This window comes from Gossypium arboreum, chromosome 10 (genome assembly GCF_025698485.1).
Source record: "Gossypium arboreum isolate Shixiya-1 chromosome 10, ASM2569848v2, whole genome shotgun sequence".
Lineage (NCBI taxonomy): Eukaryota > Viridiplantae > Streptophyta > Magnoliopsida > Malvales > Malvaceae > Gossypium > Gossypium arboreum.
Genome location: NC_069079.1, coordinates 96152745 through 96166103, shown reverse-complemented (window position 1 = coordinate 96166103; position 13359 = coordinate 96152745). Strand labels below are relative to the sequence as shown.

The 13359-nt window shown below is 33.7% G+C and overlaps 1 protein-coding gene across 1 annotated transcript; it reads left to right on the top strand.

Annotated features, from left to right (window-relative positions):
- Positions 1 to 945: 945 nt before the first annotated feature.
- On the top strand, positions 946 to 7762 carry LOC108489363 (uncharacterized). Its single transcript, XM_017793871.2, has 10 exons — positions 946 to 1121; positions 1555 to 3068; positions 3169 to 3303; positions 4728 to 4799; positions 5013 to 5054; positions 5210 to 5299; positions 5480 to 5587; positions 5667 to 5759; positions 5934 to 6010; positions 6109 to 7762. Exons 2-10 carry the CDS (start codon positions 1695 to 1697, stop codon positions 7172 to 7174), a joined length of 3057 nt encoding a protein of 1018 aa, XP_017649360.1. The 5' UTR covers positions 946 to 1121; positions 1555 to 1694; the 3' UTR covers positions 7175 to 7762.
- Positions 7763 to 13359: the final 5597 nt, after the last annotated feature.

The window sequence follows — 13359 nt, the reverse complement described above, 5'->3', positions numbered from 1 at the left end:
AATGTTTAAATAAATTTTAAATAAAATTGAAGGATAGTTATTACACAAATATTTGAATAAAGGACTTAAGTTTTATTTATCATCGAGGTTAAAAAGTACATTTTAATTTAAACTAAAATAAAGATTTCAAATTTTAGAAAAGTGATTTTCAATGAAATTACTTTTTATCCCTTCGTTAAATCTTCTAATTTACATCATGTCTAAAATAGATATTTTATCTTCCCAAAAATATTTTTTGACATGTGCTTTTAAAAAGTGATTATGGAAAGCTTGACTTAAAATTTAAGTATTGCTCTCTAAAAGTGCTTTTGAAGAATAATATATTCAATATAGACATGATGTTGTGAAGTAAAAAATGCATTTAAATAATGTTAGAATTGTTAATATTATGATATTTTAGTAAAAATATAAAAAAATTATTCTAACTCATTATTAATACTTTAACATATGAAATATAAATTTTAAATATTTCTAAGTAATGAATATTAATTATTTATAAAAATTTATTTTGAATATATAATTTATATTTTAATTATTAAAATATAAAATTATAAATATAAATATATAAATTTATATATTTAAAATAAATTTAAAAAATAATTATATACTTAATATAAATATTACATAAAATATATTAGAGTATAAATAAGGGTTAAAGATATTATTTTTGCTTCAAAATTACTTTTAAAAATGCAAAAGTTAGAAAAATTGCCTTTTCTTTGAAAGGCAACTAAAAACATAACTTAAATATAATAATTAGACTAAATAAGAAAATAAACATTAATTGCATTTAAGTCAATAGAATATAAAATTAAATGGACTAAATTGCATGATAGTTTAACTTGAAAGCATTTATCAAAGAACTAACCCAAAAATCTAAGGTAAAAGTGTTGAGTTATAATTTTCCATAGAAGTGGGGTAAAACAATAATAATTACAATTTCCCAAGCGTAAATTAAACAAATAATAATAATAATAATTAAAATGGAAGAAAACCCTTCCATCGGACCATTCCTTCCATTCAATTTAGGGATAGCTTATTAATTCAATTTGTAGGTTTTCCAGTTTCAACCCAAAGGCAGGGTAGCTCTTCACACCAACTAATCTTGGCTCTGCTTCCAGGTACATCCTTTTTACTTGCCTTGTTTTCTTTATTCTTTCTTGGGTCTCGTAGCATTTTCTTTTTGGTTTAAAAAAATTGGAATTTGGTCGAAGATTTGATTTTTCTTTTCGTCTTACTTCATTTTCCCTCTTCTGGGTGTTTTTTATAATTCGTTTCTTTATTAGAACAGAAGTTTAAAGAGTAGAATTACTGCGTTTCTTTTATTGTTTTAGTTTATCTAAGAAAATGGTTACTAGAAGGCTAAAATGTTTTAAATGGTTGGCGAAAAAAAGTTTTTCTTTGTACAATTTTGATAGGGTTTTTTCAGTAGTTGTTTGTAGCAATGCGTATGGTATGTAGAAGTTTCAAATGGTAAAATAGGTTGCTATTTGTGGATTTCTTAATAACACTGTTAATCTTTTTTCTTCCCGTATTTTGTTTCTCTTTTTGCAGTAAATAAAGAAATTTTGGGTAGATATCAGAATGTGGTAGTGAAGCTTTGTTATGTTATTCGTCTTGGTTATGGGGCTGAGTGCTTAGTGTGTTCTTCTAGTAAATTTGAGAAGTACGATTATAGTTAGATACTTGGCAAGATGGGCAGATCGAGTCGGCGTAAGGAAAAGCATGAAAAAGTTGGGGAGCTTCCACAACATGATTCCAATGAAGGAACTTCTGCCCGGACTAGGCCTTTCAACTATGATGAGATTATGTCCAAGAGGAATAGTAAAAAAGTTGATGAAAAAGTTGAAAGTGTCAAAGAAGAAAAGGACAGCCTAATCCATAATGATTTTAATTTTAACAGATATGATGGAGGAAATGGACAGGGCAAGGAAATTTCTGTTGGTCATGAAAGGCACCTATTGGGGGACAGGGAGAAGAGAAGTTCCCGCAAGAAAATAGAGAATGCGGATAGGAGAAACGATAGCATCTCTAAACAGAAAACTAGGGAGAATCATGAGCCTGAAAGAAGATTGAAGTCTGAAGTGAGAAAAGATACAGATGGTAAGGATGAAAGCAAATATGAGAAACAAACTCATGTGAAGAGAAAAACTGAGAAAGCAGCTGGTGGTTCAGAAAATGTATACGCTAAGAAGCATTCTAGAGACTTGGTGGAGAGGGATAGGCATGTCAGCAGAAACGAGGGGAAATCTGAGAGAGATGACAAGAGAAAACATCAAAGTAGAGATGATGAAGAAAATAGAGAAAGGCATACCACAAAAAGACATGAGACCCGAAAGGAGCATGCTTCAGAAACTAGTGATAGGAAGGAGAAGAAAGACCCATTGAGATCCCATCATGAGGACTCAAACCATAAAAGGAGACGTTCACAGAGCCAAGAGCGTGAGGACAGGCATAGAAGATCTATTTCTCTCTCACCAAGGTTGCACAAGCGTGCATCTCATCATGTGTCAGAGCATGAAATTTCCTCACATGGTGTAAAAGTGAGGTCTGGAAAACATTCTGATGACAGGAGCAGAATGACAAGTAATGGTTCGAGTGGCCACCATAGGCGACATGGTGGGTCCAGTAGTGGTCTTGGTGGCTACTCTCCAAGGAAGAGAAAGACTGAAGCTTCTGTTAGGACACCCTCCCCAGTTCATCGTTCAACGGAGAAGAGAACAGCTAAATGGGATCTTGCACCTGCAGAAACAGAAAATATGGTTTCTGGTTCAGCTTCTACTAATTTACAGGCATCAAGTCAATTGGTTTCCATAAATATGCATGCTATGGTCAATGCTGTTCCTAGTGTTTCAGTGATAGGGAATCCTCTAGTTGTGTCTTCGGCTGGCTCTTTATCCTTTGACTCAGTTCAACTAACTGAAGCTACCAGGCCTATGAGAAGGCTTTATGTAGAAAACGTGCCAACTTCAGCATCTGAGAAAGCTATGATGGAATCCTTCAACAATTTTTTGCTTTCATCTGGCATTAATCATATCCGTGGAACCAAACCATGCATTAGCTGTATAGTAAGTCTCTGATATATTATTCGAATGGTGTGCATTTAACTCTTGTTAGAAATACGAGTGCAAAATGGGAAGATGTCATGTTATGCCTTACAAATTGCAGATACACAAAGGAAAGGGCCAAGCTCTTGTTGAATTCCTTACACCAGAGGATGCTTCGGCAGCTCTTTCTTTTGATGGCAGTACCTTGTCTGGTTCCATTCTCAAAATCAGGCGCCCTAAAGACTTCGTTGAAGTGGTAGTACAAATAAAAACTCTATTTATTTAATTATCAGTCTTTCTGGATACTTGTCTTTCTTCTTCTTTTCAGGTTTATACTTTTGTACAGTTTTCTTTCTTGTTTGTTTATATTGGATTTATATATGGACCATCTTTAGGAATCTCTTTTGTGTAAATGCTGATGTGACATTATTAACACTGCAAGTGTTTGGGTCAAAACCAAAAAGTATCTGACTAGAAGTTTCATGATCAGTTAGTGTTTGTAATTATTGTTATTGGTGAAGTGACTCATTGGAAAGTTCATGTTCTGTTAAACTTAGTCAGTTGTGCACAATTATATATATTTATATTGGTAGTGTATGGCATGCAGATCATGTTGATTAGATGTTTGCAGTGTTTCTACTTATTTCTTTTTATCGACAGAAGTAATTATGATTTTCCTTTTCCTACGGTTAAGTGTGCAATTCTTAAAATGCTCCTTAAATCGAGTAGTTTTTACAATTCTATTTCTAGGATTTAGAAATACCCTTTTAACCTATGTTTGTGTAAATAGTTTTAAAGGAAAATAAAAGAAAAGCAAAAAAAGGAGGGTTAAGGAAACGAAACTATATATGTTTACTTTGTTTGGATAGTTAAAATTAGTAAAAGAAAGTAAAGGAATATTTACAACCTTTGTTTGGTTATCTTGTGAAAAGTAAAGGAAATGATTGAATATAGTAATTATTCCAATTAGGTCCTCCTTATAAAATAACTTATGTAAAAGATTAATAGAGTAAATATGGTATTTCGCTTCTTAAATGAAATATCACTTTCCTTGTCCTAGCTTTTCCCCCAAATTGGGATAAATAAAAACTAAATAACTCAAGGGAAAGCAACGGATATTTAACTCCCTTTACTTTGACTTGCTTAAATAAAAGAAGTTATCTAAATAAGGGAAAGGGTAATGCTTTCCCTTACTTTCCTTTCCCTTGTTTTACCCCAATCCAAACATTCCAAAAAACTTGACATTTGGGTATGTGTTTGCTGCATGCTGATACAAGGGAAGTATATTAAGGTGTCAATTGGCACACCAGTGTGGTGCAATGGGGAGCCCTCCTCGCTACACTGAACCCCTTATTTTACACTGGACCCATGTGCCAAGAGCACCTTTACAACCTGGATAATCTTCAAACTGATGAAGTAGACTAAAAAGTTCATTTTCATTGTTTCTGTACATCATGGTGCATTTTGCAATTCCGAATGTGTTGTACTTTCAGTCATCAACTAGCCTGGATAATTTTCATATTGTTTCCCTTATCTAGTCTTAGATAGAATACTTATAACTCAATTAGCGCTTTCTGTTCAGCCAGAAAGATGTAGTACAATTTTACTGCTTTGCTGTGTCTGAGGTATATTGTGGTTACCATCGTAGCAGGTTTTCAGACAGTTGCTATTTTCATGCAGACTGGTGAACCAGAGAAATCGGAAGCAACAGTGATTACAGTCAATGATGTTGTGGAGGGTTCACATGACAAGGTATGTATCCATAATTTGAGGGTCTTCTACGCTAAGCTTTAATTGACTTGTATTGCATTCCATTACTCACTACCATTATTTTTCTAATTTATTGATACCCTTCTTTCTTCCCCCCCCCCCCATCATATTACCGTATGCTCTTGTTGATGGCATTATACTGTTTTCTGTGGCAATCTTTATATATTATTTCCTTTTATCGCGAGCTTGGTGCAGATATTCATTGGTGGGATTTCAAAGGCTCTTTCATCTGAAATGGTAATATGATTGTAAAATTCTAAGTGCTACTTTGAAATTACCTAGGGCTATTATATTTCTGCATTATCTTCCTCTTCTCTACTAATCATCTTTTTTTCTTTCTAATTTTCATTTCTAAACTTTTAAACTGACTAGGATTTGTATGCCATGTTCAGTTTCTGGAGATTGCTAATGCCTTCGGTCCTTTGAAGGCATATCACTTTGATAACAACGAGGATCTCCATGAACAATATGCTATTCTCGAGGTAACATGGAGTGTATTTAGTTATGGTTGGTGCTTGTTTTTATGCAATGAGTGTTGAATCATAGCAGTTGTTCTCCCTACTTATTTACTCGCCTCTATTCTTTACTTGTTCATTCAATCTTTTATGCTTCTAAATGAATCTGACTGCCTAACTTGGACATCTGATAACGTAATATATCAGTATGTCGACCAGTTTGTTACTCACAAAGCCTGTGCTGGTCTGAATGGAATGAAGTTGGGAGGGCAAGTAATCACTGCAGTTCAGGCTGTTCTTGATGGCTTTTCCTCGGTACTACAAAAGAACCGTTGCTTTTCTTACATTAATTTATATGTGGAGATTTTTACTAACTAGAAGAAATCTGTCCTAGGGAAATGGTGGAGATCGAAATTCCTGTATTATTCCTCAACTTGCGAGGCCGCTTCTTCAGAAGCCTACTCAAGTCCTTAAGCTTAAAAATCTGGTAAAGTATATGGCTTAGGTGTATAGTTATGTGGGTAATGATCTAATATCTATGTGCAGTAGACAAGTTAGTTTGTAGTCCACTTACTGATGTGTGTGCTTGTGTGTTTTCCTTTCCTTTTTCTGAAAGGAAAACCATAGTCCTTACCGTAATTTTCTTGTTTTTGCTGTTTAGTTCCCAGAGGACTTCTCATCTTTATCTGAGGCGGAGGTGGAAGAAGTACTAGAAGATGTACGGTTAGAGTGTTCCAGGTCTTACAAAAAGCTCCGCATTTGGGTTAATCTGCTTTCATGATCATATTTCTTTATTGGGTTAATCTGAAATATATGTTGAACCATCAACCCTGCAGGTTTGGTACAATCAAATCCGTTAATGTTGTCAAGCATGCGAAGAGTATCATGGCAAATGGAGAAAACAAAATGAATGATAATACAAGGGAAACTGGAACCAGAGAGAAGCTAGCTGATGACAAAATAAATGTTGAAACGGAGACGATGGAAGAAGTCACTGATGGAAACTCTGGACGAACTGCTGTTGTGAACTTTCCAAGTAACTCTCATGATTTAGTGGCAGGCAATAGTTATAATGATGAGAAACCTGCTGGCAACCTTTCTGACAACGAGTTATGCCGACAAGGTGAGTTTGAAGGTGATATCAATAATGAAGATGTAAACCATGGGAGTTTGGATGATGAACCGTATCCACCAGGGGGGCTTGATAGCAACAGTTCTGCTGGAGCTCGGCTTGATACTGAAATGGCTGTTGAAGATCTGACTTTGGAGATTGTAGACAAGACAATTTCTCGAGAGGCCCCTAATCCAATTCATACCTCAAAAGAGGAATCAAATTATCATTTTGACAGGAATGCTGATAAAATTAAAAGTGAAGCCATGAATGTTGAGAAGATATCAGTAGTTGAAGAGAATGCAAATCTGGAGAAAGTCAATAGAAAGTTACCTGAAGGTCATACAAAGATCGAAGATCCTCCCTTTAAGAGTGAGTCAATAATAAGTTTTCAAGAGATCCCTGCCCTGCTGAATACCCCAAAAGAGGAACCAGACTCTCAAAATGACAAGGTTGCTGATAATATTAAAAGCAAAATCATAAATGTAGACAAGATATTGGTGCCCAAAGAAGATCTGCAACAGGAAGTAGGCACTGGAAAGTTACCAAAAGCTGTAGATGGTTCCGCTGGTAGCACGAGAATGGAATTCGATGCTATTGAGAAGGATGAAAATAGGGAGCAGAACGATTTGAATAAGATTTTTGAGCCCGGCTGTGTTTTTGTTCAGTATAGAAGAACAGAAGCATCATGCATGGCTGCACACTCTATACATGGACGGTTATTTGATAACCGGGTTGTGACAGTAGAGTACATCAATCCAAACCTTTACCGGGTGAAATTTCCGAAATGAATTGGATCACCGCAATCGGAGATAAAACTGCTTCACCAAACTTTTAAAACTCCGCTTGTGCTTGTCTTTTAAATATGTTCTGCACCATCATGCTACATTGGAGTTCTTGATATAATTACAGTCAGCTTATGTGATATGAGACTAGGTAAATCTTTCTTTGACTAGCTTGGATTTTGAGTACTTTAACGAAGTTCGATTAGCTTTGACCAGTCTGCAGGGACCATTTGTTGCAATATATGAGGCAGTGGAAGGGTGAGGAGCTAAAATCATCTGACCAGCTTGGTGATGGTCACTCCAATTATAGATTCATTTCGATATTACTGTAAAAGTGGATACATTAATGATAGTTAGACATTAGTGTACTATACACTGGTATTTTTGTAGTCTTGTAAGAATAGGGCTACAATCTTGTTTTTTCGCTTGCCCTTTGATCACCATTAATGCAGGGATATCTATGATATTTTTTATCACATTGCAGATTGTTTTGCTAGTCATGAATACTTGCAAGTTGCAATAAAGGAAATTGGCAACCCTGGTTCATTTCAGCTGCATAACTTGTTATGCATATGTATTGAATACACTTTGTAACTTTTTATGTGTCAAGCATTTTGGTAACATAAAAAAGAAAAAAAAAGCACTACAAAATAATTCATTTAATATAATATTTTTCAAAAATAGTACTTAAAAGTAAAATATAGTAAATTACATTCAAGGTCATTATTCAAGCTCTCTTCACTTTTTCAAAAAAAAAAAAAAAACATTTAAGACGTATCATTATTTGATGCCACATGTTTGATTATCACAAAAGAACGAAAATAGAAGAATGGAAAACAAGCAAGAAACAAAAACAAGGTCTACTTATTTTATTGAATGCAATATCTCAAAAGAGACAAGTCTAGGTATTTATACAAGAGATCAGCAACTCCTAAGCTTAGTCAAAGCTATCAAACAATCCTACATTAATTTACTTAGCTAGCTAACTGAAGAAACAGATGACAACCATATTAACAAACTATAACTATGATTAACTAACAAACTAACCAACTACTAACAGTTTAATAGTCTTAACAGATAACAGGCTAACTCCACTGATTATTCTAATATTTCCCCAGCTACTCTTTCGTTGTTGTTCTTTCTTCAACATTCACTCATTTGCTGCTCCCTCAAAAGCCTTGCTTTCTACTCGTAGCCTGTGTCTAAACTTGCAAAAGGATTTGCTCGGACAAAAGCTTGGTTAAAACATGTGCAATTTGCTCACGTGCTGGTTACTGTCCAACTACTAATATTCCTACTGCTACCCTTTTTTGAACAGAACGCAAATCGAGTTCTACATGCTTAAATTTTGAGTGAAGAATGGGATTAGCTGAAACAACAACTGCTCCTGAATTATCACACCACAAGTGACCTTTATCATGAACTTGAACTTGTAACTCATGTAGCAGTTAGAGGTGTTCAAATGGTTAATCGAATCGAATTTTTTAATTCTTTAACCGTTAACCGAACCAAAATTTATATGTTTTTTGTTTTTTTATTGTTAAAACAAGTGTAATATATATATATATATATATATATATATATATATATGATAATGTTCATTTGACTGAATTAACCAATTAAAACTACATATAATTTGTATTATTAATTATTAAGTTTGATTAATTTGGTTAATTACCCAACTTTAAACCGAATTAACTGATAACCGAACTTCCAAAAAAATCATTAACTGACCTTCGACCAAATTAGATCAATTAGCTAACTGATTAACCAAATTAGATCTGTTCAGTCGATTAATTCGTTTTTAACTGAAATTTGAACACCCCTGGTAACAGTGACTCAAGCCATACAACTTCATATGTAGCATGTGCCAAGCTCCTATATTCTGCTCCTTAAGTAAAATGAGAAACAATCTGTTGCTTTTTAGAACACCAAGTTACAGGATTGCCTCCAAAGAAAATTCACAACCCTGAAGTGGACCTTCTTATCATCAAGATCAGTTCCCTAGTTTGCTTCAACATATCCATCTAAAGACAATCTCTTAGTTGGACTAAAATGAATACCATAATCAACAATAGAATGTAGGTATCTCAAAATCCTCTTTACTGCCTTGAAATGCAACTTTAGAAGCTATTGCATAAATTGAGAAACTTTGTTAACATCAAATGATATATTTCACCTAGTAACAACAGTGTACTATAGATCCCGTACTATATTCCTATATTCTAAATCATTTTCAATTAGATTGCCTACCTGAGCTGAGAGATTACAAGTGCTCACCATTGGTATGGGCAAGCCATTTGCCTTATCCAAGTTGCATTTTTTCAACAAATCTAGAATATACTTTCTTTGACTAATGAAAGTTTTCAATAGAGTATTCAATAAAACTATTCTAATTTTATCAAGTAAACAATTGAATTTAAATAGAAAAAAAATTAATAACCTCATTGGAAAATAATTCCCTTATTCGAGTAAACTACTAAAGAATAAAAAAAATATTCTTAAAAAGTCTCAATTGATTATTCTAAGATTTATCTACCTAAATAACTTAAAAAACATCCCAAAATATATGAGGCTTCACGTATTTCAACACTTTCCCTCAAGTTGGTGCATATATATCAATCATGCCCAACTTGTTTACAAGAAAATCAAAGCTTGTCTTAGAAAGCCCTTTGGTGAGTATGTCAGTAATTTGTTGTTTTGAAGGAACAAATGGCATGCACATTTGGCCTTCTTCAATCTTCTCTTTGATAAAGTGTCTAACAATCTCAACATGTTTAGTTCTGTCATACTGGACTGGGTTGTGAGCAATGCTAATGGCAACTTTGTTATCACAGTACAACTTCATTGGTGAAGTTATTGATTTCCTCAGCTCTTCCATAATTTTTTTTAACCACATCATTTTACAAATTCCTTGAGTCATTGATTTAAACTCAGCCTCTGTACTACTTCTTGCTACAACACTTTGTTTTCTGCTTTGCCAAGTCATAAGGTTTCCCTAAACAAATGTACAGTACCCTGATATAGATCTTCTATTTGTTACTGAGCCTACTAATAACTCTTGAAAAGAGTTATATTTCATGTATTCAGACCTAGTTAATTGCTTGTACTTAGGTACATTTAGTTGCATTTTAGGACATTTCATTAGTATTTTTATCATTGCATTAGGAGCTTGGATTGTGTTTAAATGCTAGGTACTTTTAATTACATTTGGAAAGGTTGTGTTTGGTGGTTTGGTAGGTGTAGGATATGGAGAAGGAAATAAAGGAATGAAGGTTTACTAGGGTAAAAGGTTGGATAGATTGCCACATTGTATGTTGTGGCAATTCTAGGAAGATGACAGAGTAAACATTCAAAGCATATTAGCCTCAGCCCAATTCTACTTATACCAAAAAAATCTGCCTAAAAAAGGGGAGAAGATATCATAGGCTGTTGGATTTACCTTAGGAAGAAACTTATAAAAACCAAACAAGGAAACCCTAAGGAGGGGGAGATCTATAGGAAAAAATAGAGGGTAGCGGCTTAGTGGAGACGTAAAGGGGAAACCGAAGGCAGTCCCTCTCAGCCACTATAGGACACTATGATACTGGATTGTGGATTAGTTTGGTGAAAGCCATTTTCCCAAAGTTCTTCCATTATTTCTTAATCTGCTCTCCCATGAATTGATTTGATTGAAACGATGTTGGATGATATTGTGGTTTCGAATTTTACTTGCCAACCCATGAACTAAATCTCATAGGGTTGGGATTACATGATAAAATCTTTATTTTTTTTTATGGTTGAAGCATAGATCTTAATTAATTTACTGTTTCATTCAATTGTTTTTATTTTTGAATTGTATGAGTGCAATCCCTAGACATAGACGACTATTTAACATGCCTATAAACTAATCTAATTCTGAAAAGGTTGGATTAGTTGGACTAAAATTGAATGATATGAGCAAGTACTCGACTGATACTTGTAGTAGACTCTAGACATAGAGTAGCGTTCATATGGAAAGAAAACAAAACAGTGCAGGATACCACGCTAAAGGCTTATAGACATATATCGCTTGAGGCAAGGTAACTTGAGGTTTTTCTCTTGAAAGAAGCAGACCACTTTAGAACTCTTCTGAGCAGTAGATTGAGTATGATTTTGCTGAGGCATTATGCATTCGCATATTATTCATGTAATTATTCTCTTAATTGCCATTGCATATGTACTCTTACTTTTCCAGAGCATTTTCTAATATTAGGAAATACACATTTAGTACACATTATTATCCTTCTAAATTACCATTGCATACTTATCTTTGTTTTCCATAGCAATAATCATAATTCATTATAATAACATGATCACTTTTATACCTAATTCGATCCTTGTGAAAACGATCTTACTTATCACTTTATTACTTAATCCAACATGTATACTTGCATAATTCGCATAACATATTCACACGCAACACCTACCTAGTCTATATTTGTATAAGCTTCAATTCCTCTTTATCCGGATTTCTTTAAGAATAAGCCCTTGCCAGGTGAACTCTTCAAGTATCTCAAAATGTGAAACACTACTTCTTCATGTTCCTCCATTGGGGAGTGCATAAATTCTCACTAAGCTTACTACAAAAGCTATGTCTAGCCTTGTATGTGATAAGTTGATTAACTTACCAACTAATTTTTGGTACTGCCTTTTATCAATTGATCTTCCTTCTTTATTTCTGAATTTTACATTTGGACCAAATGGTGTGTTAGCTGGACGGCAACCACTCATCCCATTCTCTTTTAAAAGATCAATCACATATTTTTTTAAAGACCACAAGACCCTTCTTTGATCAAGCAACTTCCATTCTAAAGAAGTATTTTAAAGGACCCAATTATTTGATCTCAAACTCCAATGCTAGATGCTCCTTGAGACGCCTTATTTTATCAATATTATATTTTGTAAGAATGATATCATCGACATAAACTATAATAATTGTTATTTTACCTCTTTGTGAGTGTCAGTAGAACATTATGTGATCAACTTGCCCTTGTGAGTAACTTTATTTTTTTAACAACCTGAGTGAACAGTTCAAACTAAGCTCGAGGAGAATGTTTTAGACCATACAAAGATTTCCTGAGCTTATAAACTTGAGTTCCAAATTTTTCTTCAAAACTTGGAGAAGGATCCATGTAAACTTCTTATTCAAGTTTCCCATTAAGGAAAGTATTCTTCACATCTAGCTGCTGTAAAGACTAATCAATATTAACAACAATGGATAAAAGAACTCTAACAAAATTAAACTTAATTACTAAAGCAAATGTCTCAAAATAGTCCATCCCATATGTTTGAGTGTACCCTTTAGCCACCAGTCGAACTTTGTATCTATCTAAAGATCCATCTGATCTAAATTTGGTTGTGAACACCCATTTGCAGCCTATTTTTTTTCATACAGGTAATTCCACTGTTTCCCATGCAATTATTTTTTTAAGACACGCATCTCCTCTAAAATAGCCTCATTTCATTCAGGAGCTTATAAAACATCTTCACATTTTTGGGTATTTCCACAGTATCGAGACACGAAACAAAGGCTAAGAATATTGAAAAAAAAACTTTATAGGACACAAATTTAGACATGATATATTTGACAACATTTCTAACACCTTTTCTTTTAGCAATTGGAATATCTATATCAGAAAATTCATTGGTCAGATTACGAGTTTTTCCTGGACTTTTGACAAGTTCCTGTGGGTCAGATTCTTGGTGATGAATCTGGTGGATTCTACTTTCTTGATTTTGGTTTCTTCTTGAGTAAACCAACAACTCATTTGTTTATTCTTTATTCTTATGATTAGACTCTACACATTCATACTCTTTTTTTATTAACAACATTAACATCATTAATTTATGTGGTGATCATAAATTTGCCTTTCCCATTACTTAAATCTCTTTCTTGTATATTCCCAGTCTTTTCTTGATCAATTATTGAATCTTCCTTGCTATAATTCCATCCTTGAAGATTAGAATCAAACGAGGATTGTGTTTCAACAAATGTGACATCCATGGTAACAATAATCTTTCTATCAATTGGATCATAACATTTTTAACCCTTTTTATTAGAAGCATACCCAACAAAGACATTTTTTTGCTCGAGAATCTAGTTTACCCTAGTTGTAAAGATGAACAAAAACACTATATAGAAAAACTCAAAGAGGTAATTTATGACAAAT

Excerpts from the sequence above, each read along its gene's own strand:
- LOC108489363 (XM_017793871.2), top strand. The coding sequence starts at position 1,695 with ATGGGCAGATCGAGTCGGCGTAAGGAAAAGCATGAAAAAGTTGGGGAG. Across the intron at positions 3,069-3,168 it reads AACCATGCATTAGCTGTATA|ATACACAAAGGAAAGGGCCA; the intron begins GTAAGTCTCTGA and ends TACAAATTGCAG. Across the intron at positions 5,055-5,209 it reads AGGCTCTTTCATCTGAAATG|TTTCTGGAGATTGCTAATGC; the intron begins GTAATATGATTG and ends TGCCATGTTCAG.